The 23667-nt window shown below is 41.8% G+C and overlaps 1 protein-coding gene across 2 annotated transcripts in view; it reads left to right on the forward strand.

Moving 5' to 3' along the window:
- TRMT11 (tRNA methyltransferase 11 homolog) overlaps window positions 1-16888 on the forward strand; it is a 46602-nt gene extending 29714 nt beyond the window's left edge. Inside the window, exon 13 of one of the 2 annotated variants that reach the window (XR_011336976.1) lies at window positions 16593-16888. Coding sequence is in view for 1 of the 2 variants with exons in the window: in XM_069851830.1 (XP_069707931.1) it covers window positions 16593-16613 (21 nt within the window). In the remaining variant the exon portion in view is untranslated. The remainder of the gene's footprint in view (window positions 1-16592) is intronic. The other variant, XM_069851830.1, reaches the window with a different exon arrangement.
- The last annotated feature ends 6779 nt before the right edge of the window (window positions 16889-23667 follow it).

Here is a 23667-nt window from a genome sequence, read left to right on the forward strand (position 1 = left end):
CATTCTCTCCTTTGGGGTGGTTTGTGCCATTTTCCAGTTTTGAAAAATAAACGTTATTTTTGGAGTGCTTTGTTGCGCTGTAGCAAATTGGGTGGAGGGAGGAGCTAAAAACGACTGCAAGGTCATATGGGCAGAGGCTGCCTCTTGCTGTAGGGAGCAATCTGTTGAGGCAGCAAAGTGAAGGAGCCTTGCTTTTCACAGAATCCCTTTACTTGGTGATGATGCCAAGCCTCCCAAGTAGCTATGGGAAGAGGAAGTAGAAAAGGAACAGAAACAGATTTTCTCTGCATTAATTGTGTGCCCCGCCTGGTTATTTCTCTCAAATACTTCTCTTAATTAGCAGCCGATTTAAAGAAGTTTGACAGAAGGTCAATGTTTGATGAAGTTTTATAGATAACAGGTAGCTACGAATTTATTTAAATAAGGAAAGGTACTGCAGAAAAAGACCTAGATCTTTTCTGAGGAAAAGGCTGTAAAATGAGTTCAGCTTTCAGAGAACCTGCATGGATACACGACTTGGAGACAAAAATTAACTATGACTTTTGTTGCTGCTGCTATCACCTGCTGCTTCTTCATCTTACCTTTGAAACAAAAAGACCCAAGTAAAAGCATACAAAGAGCTTTTTTATAAGGAACATAAAGGTCTTGGCTGAACTTTCCATTCAAGCTATGAGAGTAGCTCACAAAAACTCAGGCTCGATAGTTTCTTCTCATTGCTCTGGTAAGAGTTGTGAAGCAGATGTGTTGGCTTGCTGAATGTCTCAATGAGAGTTGTAGTTCTCCCTTTAAACCAACCTAAGAAGCTGTTGTCAGTTATTGGGGCATCATCTAACTGTGGGTCTGCTCTAGTAGAACAGGCGTTCTGTTTCCACAACACTTGTGCTGGACTTCATGCTGGTACCTTGCAGTTAAGCAACTTCCACTCACTGGATATGGACACTTCAACAACAGCTCTAGAAGTCTGGGTTTGGTGGATCCTTCCTTCCTCTCTGCCTGTTCAACAGTGCTGGAAGGCTGTGGTAGAAGTCCTTAACTGTTTGGCATCTCTTCTTTTTCTGTTACACTAGTATTTTAGCTCAGAGTTGTGACTTACAAATAAGTCACTGGCATGCATGCACATGGCAGTTGGCAGAAGGTAGTTGATTTTATGTGAGTTCTCAGTCAAGGCTCACCTGTCCTAAAATACTGAAAAGCACTGCTGAAAACATAAAGTACAGGCTCTCTCCCAGGCTGTTTTGATGTTAGTTGACCACAGAGATGTTATATGGAGGAAACAAAATAATTCTGAAACTTCTCTTTCCTTCTTTCGCTACTTTTTAAGATTTCTTCTTAATTGTTATTTCTACTGTCCCAAGGACAAGTCCACAGCCTCAGGGCCATGAGTCAGGGAAGGATGTCACAGAGAAGGTGACCCTGTTACTTTGCACTATCCTCTGGTCACAAGTTTTCCAGAGACAGGAATGTCCAGTTAGAGTGGGCAAGACTGGAGCAGATGATATGCAGTGGTTGAGAGTTCCTGTATCAGACAACAAGCAGCTCTGGTGTTATTTGACTGGAGGTTGATGAACTCTCCAAAAGGCAAAGGTTGTTCTCGGCTGGCTCAGCTTCTGTCACCACCATCTTTCTCTTTTCTAACTCTCCTTTCCACCCCTTCACAGAAGCTGAAAAGAAAATATGTTCTTTCTTTACTTTTTAGCTTGGTCTGCAGCTTAAACCGAGGTCTAGAATTGAACAGGGCTATCTTTTCAGTCTGGAGACTTCTTCCCTGCTCCTAAAACACCAAGAGAGTTGTGGAGATCCAGGAGAATGAAGAGGCTGGTATTCCTCTCTACCTTTCTCCTCTTCTGTTTGCTATTTGGAAAAAATGTGGTATTTTAACCTTGTTCTCTCATGTCATTGGGTTTTGTGATCATGTAGTTTAAAATGAAATATATCTCACCTGCATCCATGCAACACTGTTTATGTATGTATCCTCACAACAATTTTCATTACCGTTTTCTCTCACAGCTGCTGTTATTTTCTACAGTGCCTCTAATACGTTACAGCTTTCCAAGCCTATGGGTGGGGAGGACACCACTCAAAAGAGACATCAGCTGTCTGTTATATAAAAGGCTTCATCAGACCCAAGGTCCCAGAGAAAGGACAATTCGTCTGGTTACACTAAGGGTACTGGACCTCAAGATAGGTTTGCCATGGAAGATCTTCTCTAATTGTTGTAGGTTGCTTACAATGAGGTCGGCAGCTGAAAGTTAAAGTCCATTGGCCTTAGTGAGGTACCCAGGAGATACATTACAGATTGCTGATAACCTGCAGCAGACCTAGGCACAGGAGGCTTCAACCCTGCACGTCACAGAGGTGCGTGTGCACTCGTGTGTGGTTCTTTGATGGCGGTGACTGAAAAGCAGCTTCTTCGGTATCGCGATGCCTCTGCTCAGTCCTGTGATTGCAAAGCAGCTGGTATGGTCAACGACGAATGTGCACAAGCACCCGAGCACTGCCTGCGTTTGTTCTGCCTTCCTGTTCTGGTATTACCCAGAGCGACCTGACAAGCAGCAGGCTGAACTTGATGAACTACTGCTGTTTGCTACAGGGAATGACCTGCCAAAAAACTGCACAGGCCCCGTGCCACTGGGGCCAAGGAAAAGGGACCTCCCCTCTCACCCCAAGCCTCTTCATAAAGCAAAGAAAACGTCTACCTCGGTAAGAGATTAATTTTATAATCGCCATGGAATAGCATTTTTAGCCTTATGTAAAAATGTCAAAGAAGGCAAAGATATGGACTATTTCTTAATTAAATATAGATTTTCTTTTGTTTTTTTGTTTTTACTCTTAAAGCAGATCAAAACATGTTTGTGCCAAGAACAGTTATATCCCACCTCCCTTTCTCTTTTTTCTTTTAAATTATATTTTATATGCTTGGCAGAATTAATGATGAAAATCTTTCCAGCTGTGACATTGCCAGAATCCCTTTCTGAAGCTCCTACTAATTTGGATTAAAACTGGATGGATGAAAGCCTCAAACAGCAAATCCTGGCAGTCAGTTTGCTGAGGCCCCACAGCATGTACTTCTCCAACTGTTCTTGTCTTCTGAGGCAAAAAAAAAAAAAAAAGTAAAAAAAATAAGCAAACATAATTTTCTAATTACACAGTTGTTAGCGCTCTCCCTGCCTTTCCCTTCCCTGGGCTGGGACAGCAGGAATCTGCGTGCAGGGCATGGAGTGCACAGCCAGCAGCTCCCACTTGCCTGAGTAGCTGGCTGGGGCTCCCGTTGGTGGGACAGACCTCTGGCCTTTGCAGGGTGAGGTTTTGATTGCAGGGTGGTGGGGTTTTTAAGCCCTATCTCATTCCAGCTACTCTACGTATTAGCAGTCAGCATGCATTTTAGAGTTGTTGAGCTTGGAAGTGGCTGTTGAAAATGATAAAGGTGGTTGTGCAGTTCTGTCATCTCAGGGCTGTGAAGCCATTGAACATCTCGAGTCCCAGCCGCTGGCACTCACCTGACTTGCTTAATTCTAGCAGTGTTGGCGCCGTATTTTCTTACTGTCCAGGCTTTCTGGAGCCAGCAGCTGCAAGCTCTCCTACTGCCACAAACAATTAAATTAATTTCTTTAAATTGGACAGTTCGATCTCTGGCAAGTGGCCCATGTTCCTTCCCCTCCTCCTTCTCACCAGGAGAGTTTTCTGGAAGCTTGTGAGCTTGCTAAGACTTTGCTTGATGGGATTCTTTCTTTGTGACCGTGCTGAGGCAGAGAAAAAGTGCTCCGAATGCAGGCAGTGCCCTGGGAGGCTGCCAACCTTTGCTGGAGCCTTACCAGAAGGTGCCCACTCCAGGTGCAGGGCTGCAGCTCACAAGAATGTGTGAGAGCTACTTGTGAGCATGTTAGCTCAGATGCTGGAGGGGATGGCAGGAGCTCCCTCACTGCATGTGCTCCAGGTGACTTGCTGACCTGCCTGGAGCAGTAATGCTACCAGCTGTATTTATGGCATAGTCTGTCAATCATTATGAACAATAGCAACAGCAGCTTTCTGAGGTGGGCCACATACGACTGATGAATCTGAAGATTGTGAAGGAGGCAGCTACTGCTAAAGCATTATGGGAAGCAATGTAGGCAGCAGCATCTCCTATCACAGCTGTGCCTGCTGACACTGAAAGTCGTGCAGCCTCTCTGATCTCTTGTGGGAGACTTACCCCTTCGACTGAGCTGAGGGCTTTGTTTTTAAGGATGTGGTCCTTGTCGCTATTAGCTGTTGGCTTTCTCCATCGATGTTCAGCAAGTGTGCGCAGATGCTTGACAGGCTCCCTGGACTTGTCTCCCAGCTGCTTGAAAGGAACAGGGGAAATGCACAGTGACTTGAGTTCTGTCCTTCTCAGGATGCCTTCAGGTAGGGATGAATGTAGTCTCAAGAAGGCAGAGAGAGGAAAGTGAAATGTCTCAGCTGAAGTCTGAGAGGCAGAGCTGGGACGTACTTGCAGCCATCACCTTGCATATTTCCGTGTCAAATATGCACAATTTGTGAGAAGTACTTCTCTGGCTGCACTTTGCAAATGCATTTTGAGTTCTGTAACAGCAAGCAGATGTTTTTCTTCTCATCCCACTATGAGTAGAAACAGTTATTGAGGGCAATGTATTCTCCTTAGAAACTCTTTATAAACCTGTTGCCTTCAGATTGTACCCCTGAAGACACCTGCCACAATTCACCTGTTTATAGTATTAGTGCAAAACCAAGGCATGAATTTAGACATGCTTCTTGTTAGAGCTATATTGTTTAATCGTCTTCTAATTATAAAAAATCAGAAGGTCTTTAATTCTGCTTTTGAAAAAATAATAAAATATTTTAGTGAGTTGCTTTGCTTTTCCATCAACTTGTAACTCTTAGCCTGGCATGCCTAGAAGTTGATAACATGAGACACAGGGAATATTCATCTTCACAAGAGCAATTCCTGTTGTATTTAGTGTTAGCATGTGCCATTTGGAGAAGAGAATTTAGGTAAAACTAATATAGTAAGTTCTTTGTTTATAGTAAGGGCTGTGTAATCCTTAAAGTGATAATGGGTTGAAATGAACCCTGCAAAAGCTTAAACTTTTAACGAAGTAACCTAGTAAAGGATTAATTTTATACTATTTTAGCTTAATATGATACAGTTTTTAATTCATTCAACTCTACAGAAACAAGGAGGGGTGGAAGATTTTTGTACCCTCCCTCAGATTTTTCATCTCACTAAGAATCATTTGTACTTTAGAAATATATATCTGATTAACAGGAGCTATGCATTTTACTCGCTGCAAATGAACAGAACAAAAATTGTTTCCCATGATACTTCATTCTGTCTTGTTTTATAGAAGCCAGGTATGTTTTGGGAATAGCGCTTCCAAAGTTTTGAATTGTTTAAGCCATACAACACTCTGAATTTCTAGAATTTCAAATAGCAGGCTTTCAGGAGTTGTTACTAGTTTGAGAAAGTCTGCTTTCCAGGTACCCATTTTGCCTCATGTTGTTTTAACCTCCTTTAATGTTTTTATTAACTGGGTCTCATATCAAGATTGGTACTACTGATGAAGTCAGCAAGCCATTACTTTGTCTTTCACTGGAACAGCACAACTTTAGCTTTATTCCAGTCATCTTAGGCTTCTGCGACACGCTGACAATCAATGTTTAGACTGAGCTTTTGACTCCCCTAATCTTTCATGTCAAGATTTATATCTTAAGCAGTCGTGTTATCCTCCTCCTAGCCAATGGAGATGGGTAAGTCCAGAACACTTGTTGGTCTGTGCTTCTAGAGCTCTTGGATGTGCACAGATCAGACTTGCTCATTTATGAATTACTCTGGCTGGTAATGTCTATTTTTTTCACTGAAACTCTTTGTTTACTGTGAAACCAGTTAACTCACGTTCATGTCATATATGCATATCGGCTGCTGCTTCTCTAATGCTCAAGGATATGAAATAGTTCTGCCTCTTCATTTTCATCTACTTTGTCCATGTAAAAATGAATCAATTTGGTTTTGATGTACACCAAAATGCAAGAATTAATCAAACACACAGGAGAGCAAACACCCAAACATCAAATCTCTCCTTTCATAGTTTCTTTTGGTGCTAACAGAATTTATTTCCCATTGGCCTGTTGGCTGCCTTATCAGTTTTCTGGCTTATGCTTTCAGTGAGTTGCTGCCTACTTCACCTTTTTTTCATGGGTTATCTAAATAGTCGTACATCTAATTTTACTTCCCCTTTCACTAGATTGTTACTTTATATCTATGGTGCTCTGGGGAGCTGATGGGTGAGATACCAATCCAGTTTGGGAGTACTGGATTACATTTCATGAAAGGTTCTGCAGATGAGTTATTGCTTCATAGCAAGTCCTCAGCCTGTGGTTTCACAGGCAGGGAAACTAATGTGACAGTGCAGTGCTGCTGAAAGGAGAAGGGGTTTGTGCTTTTCCCCTGTTCCCTCGTCTTGGCTTTTCTCACACTGTGCTCAGCAGTGTTGCCTGCTCTTGCAGTGACTGTACTTCTTACTGGGGCCTTTTCCTGCGCAAGTTCAACTTAGTAACCCAGCAGAAAACCATTCTTTTTGCTGAAAAAGATTACTGCAAGGGAGTGGACTTCGATCCATTGGAGGTGAGCTGTTGGATCAACTCTCTGTGGTGAGGAAGCTGTGGTCTCTGTCACATCACTCCTAGACCTCAGGCTGAGTGTGGAGACTGTGCAGCTCCTCACTGAATTGCCCAAAATCTTCTTGCCAGTAGAAGGAAAGCAGCTGATGGTCTTTTGTATCACAGTGGGCGTTGTCAAATGTAAAATTGTGGAATATTGAAGACAAAAAGTCATTGGTTGCCTTCCTAAACACAGATTGACCGTATCTTTAAGAAATGGGAAGATAAACTAAGGTGAGAAGGATTGCCTTTGGGGGTTATTTACTCACTTGTGAGGTATGCTTTATTGTGTTTTTCTTTTAAATGACAAACTGTGTTGTGGCTGCTGAAACCTTTATTTTCTTGTTGAGACCCAGGGGCAGGATGCACCAAAGTTAACCAAGAGGAACCATGGGGATCAGTAGTGGAGCCGCAACTTGGGTTTTGGTCCATGGGATTTAGCACCTTGAAGAGGTGTGAAGAGATTTGTCACCTGGGGCACTTGCAGCCTCCCTTCAGGTTCTGGAGAGGTTTAAGGTGCAGGAAGTTCAGCCACAGTGTGTGTCACAGCAGCAAAAACTTCCTATTTTGTCTGTATTATTGTGGATCTTTAGGTATCCAATGCTCTCTTTTTCAATACCTCCTGATTATTACTGCTGTTTTCCTTTCAAAAATTCTTTCTGCAAGCTGATTTGGCTCATAGTATTTTCCACCCCTGTGAAAGTGGTCCCTTTGGAGCCTAATATGTTTCTCATTTGGTCTTTGTCCTATTTGGATTTGAAACTCAGTGACTACTGATTTTTTACTGAGAAATCAGTTCTTCCCTCTCAGTCTGCCAGCTGAGAGGTGGCCTGGGATTCCTTTAATTTGGATGCTGCAACTTTTTGACGCAAGCATTTCAAAGAGCACAACTGAGTAGCTGCTGATGTGAGGATGTGCCGAGATTCTTTTGGTCTCTGAGTGTGTTTGGGTGAGATGGTAATTGTCTGTGTTGGTAAGGTCTGAGTAGCAGGACAATAAACAAGACTCAATGTGTGAAATCACTGACTAGTTAATCTCAGCCTGAATAGTACAGGGGAGCAGCAGTCTTGTGTAGCAGGTTAAGTTAGTTGCCTAGCAAACAGCAGTGGAGGATTTTAGGGAGGTGTTTGGAACAAGATGCTATGCACGTATTAGAGGGGGTATAATGCCCTACATACTGAGATAATGAGGCAGTACAAGTGTGACTGTTCAGCAGTTGTAACTGCAATGGGTACCCTCGATTTTATATCCTATCTGAAGAGGTTTTCTCTGTGTGAAATGTAAGTAGGCATCGTAATGGCTATAAGTTGGTGGAGGCAGAGGGGAAGATTTAGACTAGATGTTAGGAAGAAATTCTTTGCGATGAAGGTGATGCGGCACTTGGCACAGGTTGCCCAGAGAAGTTGTGGCTACCCCATCCCTGGAGGTGTTCAAGGCCAGGTTGGATGGGGCCTTGGGCAGCCTGATCTGGTGGGAGGTGTCCCTGCCCATGGCAATGGGGGTGGAAATGGATGATCTTTAAGGTCCCTTCCAGCCCAAACCATTATATGAGTTATGATTGATTCTATGATTCTATCCATCTCTGAGGCTGAGAATGTCTTCTCCTGTGAAATTGCCTTCAGCAATTCATGGTGAACACCCTTTTTATCTATTTGTGTGGTCATTCTTTCTATGAATAATGGAAACCTAGGAATCCTTACCCTGCAAAGGTTCTAGCCACTGGGCTTGCATAATTATTTTATGTATTTTTATAAACCATATGACCAGTTGAGTGTCTTGTATTCTTCAATATATTTGTCCTCACAAGATCCATGTGAAACAGATATTACTCCTATCTTAGTGTCACTCACCCAAGTTCACACATGATGCCTGTGGTGGAGCAGGAAAATTAACATCTCCCATACCACTCCATCATCTAGGGTTGATCACAACTAGCTCACAGTCCTGTATGTCTGCTTGGAATTTGTTTTTGTGGTAGGAGATCAGGGAAGCAAAATGTTATGGATCTGTAAATCTGAATCTGGATCTGTCTGTGAAACTAGTAATTTTATAGGATTCTGTTGCAGCATCTAATATTTTAGTGCTTGTGGGCACCATCTACATTAATTTGCTTTCTAACTGAAAAGAACCAATGATCTGTAGGAATGTACTGTAAATACATGAAAGAAAGGATGGTTTTAAAATTAGTGAGGAAATTCATGGTGAACTACAAAGTAATTGTCTACAAAACACTGCGCATTCTGCAGGTTAAGTAAACTGCTTGGTACTGTGAACAGCAATGCAAGTAAATTTATCAATGATTGATTGTTAATTTTTTCTGGTTAACAGTATGATCTTCAAGCAAAAATTCAAAGGTTGTAATCTGCACAATTAGTTTAATTCACTCCGACTTGTAATTTGTAATGAAATTACTCTGTTTTACACTTAACTACAGCAAACAGTTCAAAACCTACCAAACTTAAGAGAAACCTTTATTGTAGCAGTTATCTTCAAAGCTTGTCTGAAGATTTATTCCAGAAACTACGTGACTGTGTTAGGGTTTCCAAAGAAAAAAATGAATATTTGTGATTGCTGATGTCAAGAAAGGCTCTTATCTATGGAGCATTGCTACTCTGTGAGCATCGATGGCACTGGGACTAAAAGATCCTTACAGAAATTCATTACAACTGGTAATTGGTGCTTATCAGTTGGCATCTAAATAAGTGTCTACTTCGTATAACTCGTTGTGCTCAGATGCACAGTATGAGAGATACAAGAATAACAGTTAATTTTTAGGAAAGCTTTCTCTTATTGATGGCAGACCTTCACAGGAGTCATATGAGAACGGAGAGGTCATTTAAAACTTACTGTTCTTCCATGTCACCTTCAGGCAGATTTTGCCAGATCTGAAATCTAGAGCAGTGTTGACACTATTGTCTCACTCCGGAGAGAATAGGCCATTCAGATCGTCCTCCATCACTCAGCAGAGCTGTGACAAGGTGAAGAGAAAATCATCACAACATTTCAGAGATTCTGTCTTAGCGTTCTTCACAGGATGCAACACATCAGCACAGAGAGAGAGGACAGGGTGATGAGGTACCTCCAGCACATGCCTAGAAGATTATTTTCAAAGTTTTGTATTTGTTCTTCTAGAAATGAATTCCCACTCTATGATGATGGATATTTTCGGTTTTAAAGGTAAGAGGCTGGACTATCAGATTACTGGCTACCAGATACGGGCAACTGATTGTGTTGGCTGTTTCAGCCTGTGTTTTTATGTCTATGCTTTACCTTTCTAGCTTCACTGCCACAGTTGAGTACTGGACTGCTGTTCCTAGGTGAAGTTAGAATAATAGGCGCTAGAGATGGAAAAATACCTAATGGTCCATTCCCCTATAGCTGCCAAACAGACTTTATTAAAGAGTCCAGGCAAATATCTTCCACAGCAATCTTTTACCATGAAATATTACATCCTCTTTATAGTCTGTGCAGAGCAGGAAATCAGTTTATTGCCTTAAGTTACTGCCAGTCTGTAGGCTTGGTACCCAAAGACTATTTTGGTACCAGTTGCCTTTTGCTTTGCAGATTTAGAGCATCTGGCAAGTTGGATAGGGCAGTTTTTAAAGTGTCCAACTAATCTGTTGTGTTAGTACCTAAGATCTAGAAAAGGGTGTAAAGAATATCTGTTGAATCGCAAACATTAAGCACTCAGTCCCACTGGCTGCTTTATTTATAACTCAAAGCACGTAAATGTAGGATGCCTTTGTAGCAACGATGGCTGCACGTACTTCACTTTGATTCACTCCAAAGCAAAGCTGGTTTGAGTGGGATAAAAAGAGTGCCTCTTTCTCAAATTATCCCTAGCTGCTGGCTGTCCTGTCAGATACACGACTGCACTGTTGCTTCTGAGTTTCCTAAGAACCGATCTCAATATTTGAATTTATAAACCAGGGTTTTCAGCATTCAGAGACGTGTGTGTGTGGAGGGGGGTGTCGTAAATCTGGGCTCTGGAGAAATAACTAAAATACTTCATTTAGGTTATTAAAATTGTAATGGAAAAAAAGCCCTGCAGACACTGTAACGGTTTAATTAGTATTCAATTGCTTGTTTTTCAGTCTTTTAAAGAAAAATATCAAAGAATGAACTATAAAAGCAGATGTATATCTCCATAGACTTAAATTGTCCAGTTTCCAGTGACATACTTTAATTCTCCTCCCATTTAGTAATTTTAGATTGGCACAAGTTCTTTGGATAAGGAAGGACAACTGACCCTTCCAAAATTATTGTTCTTACATCGAACTGGAAATAATGCGATCTCATAAAATCTGTAATCCCATTAATTATAATTGTATGTGCGTATTTTGTAATTCTGTGTGCTCTAATCAATGTCTTGGAGGTGATTCAGAGGAAGACTTCACTCTATGCAGTTTTGCACATACTTCGGTGCTTAGCCAGCTTTAGAAATTATTATAGGTAAGGAATTACCGATGATCAAGCTTTTCCACTCATTTCCCCATTCCTCCCTCTCTCCATCCTCCACATCATTACTTAGATTTCAGTTAGTTCAGGTGCTCCTTGTTACATAAATGTCTGCCTGAAAAAAAAACCAACCCAAAACCCAACAAAACCCAGCCTCAAAAACCCCACCAAAGCCTGGGTTTGCATCATGAAGATCCCATGTCTTTGTTTCTGCTTGATTTTGTGAGAAAGGGGATCCTGCTGCATTCAGCTTCGAAGTGATGTCCCAACAGCCTGGAATGAGTGATGGATCTCCTCTTAGCACTTGCCTAGATGTGTGGTCAGGGGGAAAGGGATCTGTACTTGGGTGTCACAGACCAAGACACACACGCATTCTCCCCTTCTCCCCACTGTAGTGGGAAGCTAGCATTGTGTGCTAAGCTGCTTTATTTTGTGCTGTCCATGCTTTTTGATCCTTGGAAGGACCAAAGTGTGCTCTGTGCTTGGCTCCAAAGGTGTCTGTCTCCTGTTTAGCAGTTCTGGTAACATATTGTGATAATTCAGTCAGGTAAATGGTTGGGACCTCTACTTTTTATAATATAGAACAGAGCAATAAGGTGGGGTAGAGACTCAAACCCAAAGGAAATATCCTCTGTTTGTATGAATTGGAAGAGAGTTTGAAATCCCAAGGTCTCATCTTGTCCTGCTTTCTTTCTGAGTTTACCTTCCTCTTTCGTACTCATTACTTATGACAGAATGACATTTACTGAGACATTTCATTTTCCTGACTCCTGTCCCAGAAGCTGCTGAAACTCAGGATGAGGTGGGATCTGTGCCAGCTTTGGTTTCTTTTCTATTCTCCATTGGTTGTCATGTGAGTATTAACTACATTGAATACATACAATAACATATATATTGGAGAAGCAGATACAAGGTATAATTTCTACTAAAAATAATCACTTTATTTATTATGGAAACCACGATCTTGCCTTAATCATTGTTTTAAGAAAATGACTAATTGTTTAGGCAGACCAGCAGTTTAGTTGGATGGTTAGCTAAATAGTGTAAGTTGTTTAAGGGTGAAGTAGTTGATTTTGATGATAAAATATGCTCAAATATTATTACAGTTGTGTGCTTGCCTGAAAATTGAGGGAAAAGGGCTTTTTTTTTGGTCTTTTTTTTGGCTCAATTCTTAGTTTTCTTGGCCAAGGAAATAACTCTGTGTCAATCTGATTTGCAAAGAAATTGTTTAGTGGAGACCCCAGAACTGTTGATTGGAGCTGTTGGGAGTAATGCTGAGACTGGGGATCTTTTGTTAGAGGTGGAGGACAAAAATTGCTTTTGTTAAAGAGTCTGAGGAATAGAATGAACCTAAAGTTGTTATTTCTACTTGCAGGAGAAGAAATTGGAAAACTGCAAAATAAAGGATCACTCATACTTCCAGTTCCATTTCTATTGCGGCTAAGGGGGAGAGATTGATTTGTCCATTTTAAGTTTATATTTTGCCGTTCTTAATCCAGTTTTGAAAGTCCTATAGCAGAGAGCAGGGGGTTTTATAATGTCTTTGAATATTTTGAATAAGTATTTCTCAGCCTTTCTTAATTGGAGAATGTAAAATCTTGTAAAAGTCTATAAATCTTTTTGTGTTCCACTCTTTGTTGGATGAAAGAGTCAGTAATAAATAGGGAAATCTCAGGCAATTGAGCTAGTCACTTTGTAAAATCCTTGCTTAATCTTGTAATCAAACAATTTGATTAGAAGTGTTGATAATAAAAATGTCTTTATACCAATAGGTCCTGCCAACCCTTAAAAACTGAGGACTGGGTGACTGGCTCCCATTCTTTTCTCCAGCAGGTAATGATGCTTCCCAGCAAACCCCCTTGAAAGCCATGGGAATGTTTGAAGCAAAGTTTAGTCAATTTACCATCCACCTCCTGATGCTGTAGAAACCTCAGTGCTCTGTGGACTTGGAGCAGGGTAGCAGAGATGAGAGAGAGCAGAGCTGTGGCCCCTCACAAGCACTTTTCCTTCTTTTCTCTTTTGCAAATTTTCTGCTTTTGAACTTCAGCTAGACAACGCGAGGATACATTAGAGTTGCATCTTTACAAAGAATTGAGAAACAAATGCAGTGTGTTCTGAAGGAAGGAAGGAAGGAAGGAAGGAAGGACAGCAGTTCTAGTGCAGCAGAACTGTCTCTTTTTTCTTGTATTTTGCCTGAGCCTGGGGAAATGGATGGAGAATCCTTTTGCAGTTAGACCTTAGAGGAGGGAGAGAGTATTGGGAAGCACTTAGCCTGCTGTTGTCCTTGGGCCCTGGCTGCAGGATGAGCACAAGTGAGACCAAGTCAGCTGAAGTGGAAGCAGTGCACAGTAACTTCTACAAACCAGAGATTTTCAGGCTGATTATAGTAGAAATCCAAGGTTTGGTTTGTTCTTTTTTTTGTTTCCAAGCTAGTTGCAGCACTACTGTTGTCTTTCTCTCAAATATAGATTCTGGGAAATCAGAGTCTGTAGAGGTGTATTCAGAGGTGATGCCTCAGATGAGATGAGCTACTTTCTGCGACTCTTCCAGTTGTAAAATGAAGTCTAGGTTATTGTCTCTAATGTGCCGTAGACCTAGAAGTAAAGTTGGAGCATTGAATGTGCATTTCTGCCTACATCCTGAACATGAGGAGATCCAAGTCCTGCAAAGGAAGTTTACTACTGGCTAAGTGACTCTGTGGGGTTAAAAAGGAGGCATTACAGTAACCTACTATTTGGAGTCTGGCACTCTGAGTATACTCATCATTTCTTAATCTGTTCCTGGGTCTGGTTACAATTTTCATCTTGAGCAATCGTATCGTGTTCCGCATTTGCGTCTGTGTTTTCTTTTTCTCTTCTTAAACCTGTTTTCATCTTGAACATTTTTCATTCTTCTGCAGCCCGTAGCCAATGATAGATGACAAGGTTCAAACATAGAAGGTCAATTAGATGATCCGATGTCCATCTCTGCCAGGTTTATTGCTTTCGTAATCTGTTTGCTATTGTCTTGTCCAGCTGATTGCTAAATAGGTCCTGTTTATTTGACAAAGCTTTGCCACCAATAATACCCCCCATAACCTTAATTGTAACAAGGGAGTATTCTGGGGTATTGTTGAGAGGTGGGAGATGGTCTCATGTGGTCAGAAAAATTATCTGTTTGACTCTTCCTACTCAGATCAGATTCGGTCCATTTTTCTGAAGCACATTTCATTAACTGGTTAAATCAAAGATATGCATCAACAGCAGTGTTTGATTCGGCTCATCTCAATTCTGTCAGTCCAGAGTATTCTCTTAGCAGAAGACAAGATGACTATGGGCCTGCATTGTCATTAACTCAAGGGCTCTTTTGTTTATTGAGAGCATGTTTATTTTTATGTTTACAGTCAAGAGGTTTGCAGTTTGCTTTCCTGAGGTTTCACATTGCAGGGGTTTATCTGATAGGGCAGCCTGTCTTAAGGAGCTAAGTAAGACACTACTGAAAATTATTTGCCTACAGAAAGAAGCAGAGTTTCACTGGCAGCCACAGAGACAGAAATCCTCTGAATTTAAGACTGGAAATAGTGCCGTATTGTAAACATCATTATGAAAATGACTTAGTGCACATTTGTCTTAAATTTAAAAAAATCCATGATACAAGTCTAAGGCATATATAATTCATGCCAACTTCAAAATGACTTTCTAAGGCTAGATCTTCAAGATTATTCTAAATATGACAATGACCAACCTTTCTGAAATCACTGAAGAGATTGCCTGCAAGCAAGATACAGCTGTCCCTATTATAGTATTACTTAAATTCTGCCTTTGTAGAAGCAATTTACTGTTAACTGGATAAAATCACATAAATATTCTTTGGTGTAGTTGTTCTCTATCCAGAAAAGCAGTGGATGCCCCATCCCTGGAGGTGTTCAAGGCCAGGTTGGATGAGGCTTCGAGCGAACAGATCTAGTGGAAAGTGTTTCTGCCCATGGCAGGAGATTTGGAACTGGATGATCTTTTAGGTGCCTTCCAACCCAAACCATTCTATGATTCTATGATTCTATTATTCTTTGGATGTAGCACTCGGCTGATTTTATATATATACACTACTCTTGTACACCTAATAAGGAAGCCTAAGGAGGAGGTAAATTGTTTGCAAGGTTCAACAGATATTGCATGCAATATAAAAGATAAACACAGCTGTGGTTTGCTTCCTCAGGGAAAGCAGAGCCTTCTTTCACAAGGTAGCAAGCACAAGAGAAGATAACAAGTTTGTCCATCAGTTTTCCACACCTAATACAGAGATGAGAAGATGCTGACAAAAAGCTGGCTGTGAAGCTCTTCCACATTAACCTTTTACAAAGTTCACCTGCATCGTCATGTTACTGTGAGTAGTACAGGCAGCGGTGGGACGGTTGTGTTAATATCAGGTAGATTTCTTAGGTCACCTAAATCCTGATTTCTAGGCACAGTTGGAAGGCTGTACTGTCCACCTAAACCTCTTGTCTGTTGTCACACCTACTGCAGCTTCAGTCTTGGCATAGCAAGCCTTTTCAGAGCCCCACTTACCTCCAGGTACTTGCAGAGCAACTTCTCAAATGGAGCATGCCTTCTCCACCGAAGCTGTAGATTGGCCTTCATAGTCTTACTTTTGCAAGAAGACATAAATTAAGTTTCTTTTTGTGACAAAGGGCTAACTGGGCTTGAACACCTGCCTTCAGTAGAAAATTCAAGACAGAGCAAAGAGGGAGATTTTTGCTGTCTCTGGCTGTGGTCCTATTCTGTTCTTCTGTGGTTTCTTCAGGCCAGTGTAAATAATTTCATGCTCAGTGTGCTAGTTTCTAGGAATACTATTCTAAGGCACCTAATTCTCCCTGGGAACTGTATCTTGACTGTCCAGTTCCTGGCTGAGGAGTCTGCTAGGCAACAGGAAATCTGCAAATTAAAACATTGCAACATCTAAGTCCCTGGCTGTACCCCAGCTTTGCTGGAGGACCAGTTTTCATCTGTTTCCCTATGAAAAATATACTCAGTTGTATATCCTTCCTTCTTGCATCATTTAAATGATTCCTCATGTTTTCCACCGGCTATTATTTTATTGCCCATATGCAGTCACTTTGCTGCTCATTTTGTTCATTGTAATGCAGCCAATAGCACTCTTGTTTCTTGATCCCCAAAATGTGTAGTTTAAGGTCCCACATTAGCAAAAGTTGGTTAAAGTTAAGTGGGCTTAGTCCTCCAGCTTCTGCTATTTTGTGGTAGGAGCTGGAGTAGCTCATTTACCTATTGCAGAGATGATTGACTAGGCTGGATGGATTCTCCTCTTCCCCAGCTCTAGTCTTTTGTCTTGTCTTATAAAGAGGTTGGAAGGGACTGTGCTCTGAGTGGATTGCTGACAGCAATCAGGACAACACTAGTCATCTTCACTTCTTCTCCCATTTACTGACCGCTCCAAGATCCTCTCTTTATGAATCCAAGAATTATTTTCTCTTTCTTCCCCCACAGCTTAAGGCCACAGCTCACTAAGAGCAATGCTAACCTTGTGTCAAGAGGGAACTTCACCACTAGCAGCATTCTCTTAGAGAAGACAGAGTAATCTGTGGTCCTGTGGCCAAAACACGCTGAAGTATGTAGGTGGAAGTGTCCACTGCATGCACGAGTGCTCAGAGAGCCCACGAATTACTCATGGAAATCAAGCGTAAACCTAGTCAACATTTTTTTCCACTGAAGAGCAAGTCTGGGTGTTCCACCAAACTGGTTGACATTGATGCATGGAAGATACTGAAGCTTGTGGAGACTCCTAAATATTAATTGCTAGGTAGACTGCATCTACTCCCTTCCAGACCTTTTTTGGGGGAGATATTTTTTTTGCCCAGGAGAGGAAGGTGTCTTGCCTCTTAATGATGCTCAAAGGCAACCTTTGGAAAAAAGCATAAAGCAACAAATTGCAGCATTTATTCCTAAGGGTATTTTTAGCATGATTAGAAGTGTGTGCCCCCTTTCCCATAAATTGATTCCTCTGTCCTTCTGTAATTGTATGATGCTCAACAGTAAACAAGCTTTTCTTTCAGACAACATGCTGCAGAAATATGAGAGCAAATCACTGGTGCTGTCTCTAGATTTCTGATGTTGACACCAAGTGCCTGCATGTGAGGCAGTGCCCTGCAGAATGGAGGAATTCAGAGAGGGGAGAAGAAATTGAACTGAGAAGCTCAACATCTTGCAAGAGGAAGGTGACTCTAAAAAATGTGTGCAACCAGTGTAGTGCTCAGTTTTGCAGTGTTTCAGTTCTGCCTGCAAAGCTGAACCTCTGGTCTGTGTATCTAGGAAGCAAATAAATTCTGGATTTGAAAGGAGCCATAGGAATAAAAACTTGTTTACAGTGCACAGGGTAAGATTTACTGAGCACTGTCACTATTAGTAGTATGAACCCATGTAACAACTTGCTCCTTTCTAGCTGACAGTTCCCTGGCCCAAGCTGAGAGTCCTGGACTGTCATGAAGGACTTCGTTATGCATAATGTTTTAGCAGCAATGCTTCAGATAATTTCTGATTACAGCTCTTTCTTTGTTCCTTCCCAGTTCTATTTTCCCAGGTCTGCTCATTCCTGCTCTGCTTTCCCCCATCTCTTCTGTCTGCTCAGCTGCCAAATTTCTTGTCTGTTTGTGTGCTGCTCGATAATCACTGCACCCAGGTCCAGCCGTGACATTCCAGAGAAAGGAAGGCATTGGATCCCTGCTTGGATGGCATAGTGAGCCCCCCCAAGGAGATCCCCAAGCTACTGGCTCTCCAGGCCAAGAGATGAGAGTCTGGCCTGTAATTCGTATGCCAAAGCTCCCGGCTCTTGGTGACTGTAAGTTAGCATTGAAACAACTAGGGGAACTTTGTAATATACATTAGCTGAGCATCTGCTTCAGAAAATGTGCCAGATTTAAGGGTATGGTAATGTCTTCATTATCAAAATTCCTCAAACTTTAGCAGTCAGCAGGTTTTATATGCTAATAATATTTGTGATAATAGGGAGCCTATGTGCTGATTCAAGTAAGACTGGAAGTAGAATTCAGCCAAATTCCTCATCTTTACCATTTACAGATAATACTGAATACTGAGATTTTCACCTTACCTATATTAAGGTTCACTGCACTAGAGCCAAAAGGGATGGGAGCAGTCTTACATTGTCCTAAATATTCAGTTGCATAAAGTAGGCGGGGTAGCTGCATAATTAGATTTGATCTAATCTAACCTCGTATTATTGACAGAGTAGTGTATAAAATGCATTAGGAGAAACTGATTTATTTAAGGTGCCATCTAAAGCAACTGATTTTAATAATTAGACAAATACGGAGCCAAAGGCCTGTATTTTCTGTTTATCAGCAACTTCTGCTGCTTCATATGCAAATTTAACAATATAATTAGTGTTGGGACCTAGCTTGTCCGTGAGCGTACTTGCAGAGCTGGCTGACCCCAAGGACAGGAACGAGATACATCTCCAATGGCATAAGGAGGCCTCTTCATTTGCTGTACATAAATCTCAGTCTTTAATGACCCAAGGGAGAATTTTGGAATACTTAAATTAATGTTGTTCTTGAATGTGAAGTTTTAGTAGCGCACATTCTAAGTTTGTCATCAACCTGTATAAATTTATAGCACATGAGAGTCTATGTGCAATGTAGTGTCTGCTTTAAAGTGAAAGCCTGTGCCGTGACTGAGGAATCCGCCCTCCATGCACTATGTCCTGAAATAATCAACTCCCCAGCCTATAACTTGCTAGGAGAAACTAATGATGAGCAGGATGGGTAAAAGGATTTTTTCTACAGCTATCTATGTACAGTTTATGGGCAGCCGTGCAGCTGCTGTGGTAGTTTTGCTTTTAGCTTTCTGCCAGTATAATGAGGAAAGAAAAGCTAGGGGATTTTTCTTAATCACAGCATTAATTTTTTAGGCTTTGTGTTAGTTTCATGTCAAAATCTTTGTAGGTGGAAGTGATGTATTTACTGGACACATTTGAAAGCATTAACAAAACAACACCAAAATGGTTTAAATATGAATCTAGTTAAATATACTTTCAAGAGCATGATATATGTAATAGAGCCACTAGTGTTTTGATTTCAAAATAGCTAACTTCTGTTTTCTGTCTGAAAACACACAGTATTGTAGTTGGGTAACTTTCTTGCAGAATGGGATGGAAAGGAGCCATGCAAGTATAAAAAACCTCTTGGAAGCTCGTATGAAACATCTGATAAAGGAAACCCAAACTCAGACAAGCTCAGGTGATTCTTGCTGTTGGCAGTGACAGCAGTGACACCTGTGGGGCTGGCTGAACCCAGGAGCCAGGGGTGCATCTCTGGAAGTGCCTGTCTCTTGAGTTGCTGCAGCAGCTGAGCTGGGGCTAAATTGGAAACAGAAATACTGATTGTCATGTCACTCGAATGCTCTGCCTCCAGCCAAATGGTAGATGGAAAAAACCCACTACCAGATGTTCTTATGTTATTAATATTGTTATTATTGTTATTATAAATAATATTTCTTATTGGCTGGCTTTCACTGCTGGCACATCTGGAGCACACATGCTTGGGAGGAGAGTGCTGGCAGCCCATTGCTCCTCTGTTTCCCTGCACACCTGTAAAAGAGGTCAGGCAGACCCTGCTCCTTGTGCTGGATGGTGATGGGTGAGGGGGGCTGCCCTGTAGCCTCTCTGCTCCCCTCCTGTCACCACCAGTGCTAACTTGAGCTCTGCTGGCATCTGGGCGAAGCTGGCTGAGCTCAGACCTTCATGGTTTTCTTTTCCACATTCCTCTTCCCAGCAGGACAAGGTCCTTTCACCCACAGCCCTGTTTTGAGAGCTTTGCGTCTAGACGCAGCCCTGCGTTTATATGGTGAGAACAAGCTCTGCTGCTATTTCTCTCGCTGGACATGTTGCTGCTGGAGATGCTGACGTGACATTTCCATCTTCTGTACCACCTCTGGCCAAGAAAACGGCATGCTAGGTGCAGTGGAAGTTAGGTGGCTAAACCTCCCTAACATTAGACCAGAAACTCTCAAAAAATATTTATATGTAATTGCTCCCACTTCATGTCACCAAAAATGGACTGATTTTGGAGGTAAAAATGGAGGGTACAGCATCAATCCAGTGTGGGTCTCATCATAAACTCTGGCAAATTCTGTGTCTAAGAGTGTGCTGGCTACCAGGCACAGCTTAATGTGAGCATCAGACCATTGCTGGAGTGGGGATTATGTGATTATACCCATTTAGGCTAACTGCCTAGGAATACAGGAACGAGGAAAAAAATTACTGGATGAAGTGATGACAGTGGTTCCTTTAAAAATAATAAAATACTAGGATACTATTAAGCATGGCATACCAGTATTTATGTGTCTGTAAGCTGAGGAAGCACAGCTCTAGTATTAATAGATGCAGCTTTGTAAATTAATACCTGTGGACAAACTAACCATGTAATAAGTCAATGTATTTTTAATTATTACATTGTAGTGACATACAGAATGGGTAAAGCACTTTACATGTACATGGGAAGATGCTGTGCCTGCTGCTGGAAGTTTACAATCATTAAAAAATGAAGTACAACCCAGTTTGCCTGGGATGCACTGTATGCTGTGTGCCAAAGGAAACACTGCTGCTCAGGCAGCTGAGGGCCTCGCAGTGCTCTCAGTTCCTCACCACGGGTCACGATTCCCCACCAGGGAAGCACCTGTGGTCCTTGCATTTCTTTCTAGAAACAGGAGAGGTGCCCAGGCAGGTGCTGAAAAAGAACAATGCCCATGGTGGCTAGAGAGTCTCTTCCAGGAGACAAACTTGATTGAGGGACACAGCCAGCTGCATTCTGGGTGAAATCTCAGCTGTCCTGCACACAGGAGCTAGCTGCAATCACAACAAACCGCGTCATCACAGCTGACTTCAGTTGCTGTGGGCCTCTGCTAGAGAAATTCCTTTGCTAATGATTTCAATAATGTTCATCTTTTTTTTTTATTATCTACACTTCAAGGAAGTCTCAGCCATTGTTATGAGATTGCCGTGCAATCAAGTTTTCTGGAGGATGTCTTCTTTTCTGTCAGAAAGGTGTGTACAGGCAGAATAGAAGGATTTTACGTGCTGGCATGGGGTTTTCTACTTTGTGACTATGTGAGGTTGTTTGGGCATCTGGAAATGCAGAAGCCGTAGGGAACAGGCTGGGGTCACGCACAACTCCTCCACACACACCAGGAATTTCCCAGGCAGGTCACGCAGGCACTGCCAGCCTGAAACCCTCCTGGGAACAGTGGGGACCCTTGCAGGTCCACAACTGCAGGCTGAGCCCTCACAGGTCTATGGCTGCAGACCGAGCCCTTCATCCCTCTACGGACTAGTTTGGTATTTCTTCTCCTTCCCCCCCCTTTTTCCTTTTGCACCTCTGGGGAGCAGAATCAACCAAGTATATATTGGTGGAAGTGGCTTTTTCAGACATCTCACATTCCCCGCAACACACTGCTGGAAAACAAAACCAGTGCTAGTCTGAAGCCATAAAGAAACAGCAGGAATACTTTTCTCTATTAAATCAACGAAGTATTGCCATTGATGTGAATAAGTCACAGACTTTGTGCTCGCCACCTGAGGGACATTCACTCATCCTATGGAAAAGAGAAGCAATTAGGCTACATCATGGGCAAATGAAGAAAGAAGGGTGTTTGTTCCTCTCTTCCTTTCCCTGCTCTTTTAGAACCCAGTAGTTTTCTGCTCCAAGTGGAAAATAAGGATCATTACTGTATTCAGCCTTGTTTTTTTTTTTCTTAGATGCTTATAAATCTTGCTAATTAGCTGTAGAAATCATAAAAGCTCAGCATCATGTTTTAATCATAACCTCCTCAGGCCACTGATGTTCATGTTGTTCCCTGGATCCTCATTTCCATGTACAAATTACTGAGCCCATAACACTTTGGCAGCTCATCTCTCATGCCAATGATATTTCCAACAGAATTATTATTTCAGTAACTAAGCGACAAGTCTACACCTGCAAAAAATAAAAATAAGAGAATAACACAGCAGTGGAAGCCACCCCCCTTGGCCCACCCTTGTACTGATGGAATATTAAAGCTTCTTCAGAGTAATTAAACACAGTTGCAAGTATAAAGTCTGGCTGGCAGATCAGTAAAACCGTTTTTTCTTTCCCAGGAATTTAAAGAAAAGTTCCCTAGTCAGCAGCTGAGTTGGGCAGGAAACTGTAAGCACCACACTTAGACACCAATGCAAACATGCTGAGAATTTCTGGGGCAGTACAACAGGTCCGAGGCATCATGGACACAGCTGCAAAATCAAACCTCAATTGAATTCTTATCCAAAGCACCATAAACGAGATCAGCATCTGCTAAGACACTGGATAATAATAGCTTGCTTAATTACACATTTTGCCTGTAATTTAGTCCAGACCAACTTTCCTAGTGGCAGAGGAGGAGGATATTTTCCAGTTCTTTTATGTTCCTGTAATTAGTGGATAATGCCCTTGGTGTATGTGCATGCATCTAATTTTCACTTTCAACTTTAATGCAATTTAACATTGTCAAAATAAATATTATTCTTCACTTTTCCAAATTTGGTTTCAGCACTTGTAAAGTAAATATTTTGCTCTAAGAATGTGGAAAGCCTGTGCCTGCTACTAATGCTCTCTCTGAGGGGGCGATGGATTCTGTCCCTCTATTGCAGCAGCTCAGGGTCTCCTGGCAGCCAAGGATATTTCTTTCAGAGAGGAAAAGGCCTTCCTAACCTGTGGCACAGGAGCAGGGTGGACAGCCAGGGATACCTATTTTGGTCACTTCTGGCAAGTTTGCCTTAGCTAAATCCCAAATAATAAAGGGTGAGTGGAATGAAAGTGCTCTTGTTGTTGTTCCTTTAAGTGAATTGCCATACTAAACTCATCTTTGAACTGTTAAACATCAGTCACGGCCATTTACAGTTATCAAGATGATGATGTCAGTCAAATTTCTGAGCTGCTCAGAGCATCTGGGCATGGTTGTGAGAACTGCAGAATATCAAACTGAGCCAAACTTGACCATCTGGATCCCCCCACCTCTGCAGTGTCATGGCTGGGGTGTCACAGGCCTGTTGTGGTTATTCCTGATACATTTATAACTGGTTGCTGGCAGTGAAGATCACTGTTGAGAAGAACACCTTGGTCTGCAGCTGCAGGAGAGAAACCTATAAAACCTGCCCTGCCTCAAGTTTGCAACTCCAGCCTGTCCTGTAGTAAAGGGAAGCTCCCTAGATCTGTTCCCTTGATCAAACAAAAGCACCCCTCAAGAGAGACAAGTTACATTTGCTAGAAAATAGGATTAAAAAATCACTGATCATAAGTTTCTGGTTAAGTCTTATTTTCTGAGGTGTTTTGAAGTAAAAGTGAAAATTGAAAACTGGCAGGCTTACAAGATCAATAGGGTTTACTTAAATGACTCGCCAATTAGCATGTCTGTGGCTTTTAGCAACATTGTATTCTTGCCAATCACACTGGTTTAAACTTTCCCTCATATATAAATTACACACATGGATTCATGTCTCCTTTGCACTTTTTGCCCCCTTTTGCCCCCTTTTCCCCCT

Source organism: Phaenicophaeus curvirostris, chromosome 2 (assembly GCF_032191515.1).
Source record: "Phaenicophaeus curvirostris isolate KB17595 chromosome 2, BPBGC_Pcur_1.0, whole genome shotgun sequence".
Classification (NCBI taxonomy): domain Eukaryota; kingdom Metazoa; phylum Chordata; class Aves; order Cuculiformes; family Cuculidae; genus Phaenicophaeus; species Phaenicophaeus curvirostris.